General features: G+C 37.5%; 1 protein-coding gene across 2 annotated transcripts in view; it reads right to left on the reverse strand.

The window, feature by feature from the left end:
• Window positions 1-515: 515 nt before the first annotated feature.
• SALL1 (spalt-like transcription factor 1) overlaps window positions 516-2,244 on the reverse strand; it is a 15,154-nt gene continuing 13,425 nt past the window's right edge. For both annotated transcript variants that reach the window (XM_009320783.1, XM_009320784.1), the window contains one exon: window positions 516-2,025. In XM_009320783.1, coding sequence (XP_009319058.1) covers window positions 1,585-2,025 — 441 coding nt within the window. In that variant the 3' untranslated portion in view covers window positions 516-1,584. The remainder of the gene's footprint in view (window positions 2,026-2,244) is intronic.

Genomic DNA, 2,244 nt, shown 5'->3' on the forward strand with positions numbered 1-2,244 from the left:
TGCAAGGCCAAAGCAATTTTTTTTTTTTTTTAACAAAGTTATAAACCCCATATAGTATATGGAGGCTTGCAAGTGGACATCTTAACACAGATATAGCAGCGTAAGCATGCCACAAACATACAATCTCATAGAATAAAATTAATATCAAATATAAAGCATTTGAACCAAATCAAGCCTTAAATGTGATAAATTATTTCCTTCAAAGGAAACTTACCTAGGCTCAATAAGGTCTTTGCTAGCAGCACTTTTTTTTATAAAGAAATTAAAAATGCCAAAATATCTACAATTTTATGAGGAGAAGGAGTTGAATAGTTAAGGAGAAATTTCCCACTATTAGGGGGTATGAAAAATATACTAGCAATTAATATGCAATACATATATGTATACCCATACTTACAAATATAAACACACACATACAACCTGGACAGTTCATGTTAACCAAGGGAAAGGCTAAATAATACAAAGTGATTACTAAATACAGGTACACTTTAAAAACACAGAGACAGCGAATTTTATCTGTTGCAAAAATGTATTTGATTACTCGAGTAAAATTACAGTATCTCTGCTGTTAGTAAGTATTAAATGTTAAAGAAACTGGACCTCTTTTCCTTTCAACTTTCCGAGAAAGTGCATGTAACAGTCCAAGGTTCCCCCTGCCCCCCCCAATACCTAATACAAAATAAACGAACACTATACTTGTTCCCTTGGTCAAGGAGTAGGGCTTGGTCTTGTAAGGACCATATGTACATTTTAATGAAAGTGATGTCTTATTGTATGTACAGGAGCATCTACAGTTGTCCACGGAAATTGTTCAAGATGCCATACTTAGCAGCATTGTGAAAGTCCAGCACATTTTCTATAATGAATATACCTACAAGGCAAAATGTTACGTCTCAGTTTCAACTACCAAAACAACACTTCAGTATCTTCTCTAATAATCTGCGTGCTTATTACTGTACAGAAACGTATTAACATTTAAGACGACTCAAGTAAAAAGCACAATACAAATAACAGTTCAAAACGGAAAATGTTAAACCTACAAAAATTAAAGCAGTTTTAATTTTATAATAAAAATCAAAAACTGAGCTGTGTAAAGGACCCACACTATTCAGTCTGTATTCTTTCAGTCCTTTTCTTAATTCTGTTTGGAAAAATTAAACAATGTGTTTGCTGATAAAATTTCCAGCAGGATCAAAGTGTACATTTATATACAAATTTTTATTAGAGATCTAATGCATCACTGAGGCATCGCATCAATACCAGAGTTCATGTTAAACTGGATATAGAAAATAAGTTAATGCCAGAATAAGATCACCTAGCAGAACAGACTTGCAACTGCCATAAATGTTACAGCAAGTTTACAGCACTCTAGTCGATTAGTATTTAGTTCAAAATACAGGAGACCAAAGTTAATGCTTGCATTTGTTTGCAAAGCAAGGTTATATCACTAATAAATAAGCTCTCTTAGAATTCTAGAAGTAGAACATGGTACAAAAGAAAGTCTTTGTAATGTCATAGCCTGCGGCTTGAAAAAAGCAACCCTAGGTTGCACTATTTGCAGGAATGTTATTTATGGAGTTTTTTCTAATTTGTTACAATTTCTTTGTTGTCTTCCACAAAACGCGTAAAACGGAAGTTTGTCCCATTTTCATTGCTTGCCATTTTCTCCAGACCAGCTAGAGGTGCATTGGGTTCTGAATTCTGGAGCTTCTCCAGGCTTCCTGTCAAGCCGCTGATGGGAGAGCTGCCACCGTTGCCCAGGCCCCCCGGCGCCGGAGGGATGCCGCCATTCTGGATGACGGAGATCTCGTTGGTCTTCATGGCCAAGCCATTGGAGAGTGCTGCTGCGTACTGGTTCCAGAAGCTGGAGGGGTCTCCATTCCCTGACCGTGCAGCCAAATCCTTCTGAAACATTTCTGGGAACTTTACAGGATTGCCTCCTAGAAATGTCATGGGGCCATCTACGGAAAGTCGTCTGCCTCGTCTTGCAGGAGTACTGTTCCACATGTGAGTGCCCATGTGAACCTGAAAAGAAAGAAAGGAAGAAACAAACAAACAAAAAATAGGGGTTGACAGGGATTTCAAACTTATTTTGATCACAGAAAAGGCAGCAGTCCATGAACATGTCCAGTCTTGTTACATATTGAATGGCACTAACAGTAGCGGATGCAGGGCTCCATTTCCCATCTGGAATAATAAACAAACTTCTTCTGGATTAGCCCATCACCATTACCCAGAATATCC

Source organism: Pygoscelis adeliae, unplaced genomic scaffold, assembly GCF_000699105.1.
Source record: "Pygoscelis adeliae isolate BGI_AS28 unplaced genomic scaffold, ASM69910v1 Scaffold63, whole genome shotgun sequence".
NCBI classification, from domain to species: domain Eukaryota; kingdom Metazoa; phylum Chordata; class Aves; order Sphenisciformes; family Spheniscidae; genus Pygoscelis; species Pygoscelis adeliae.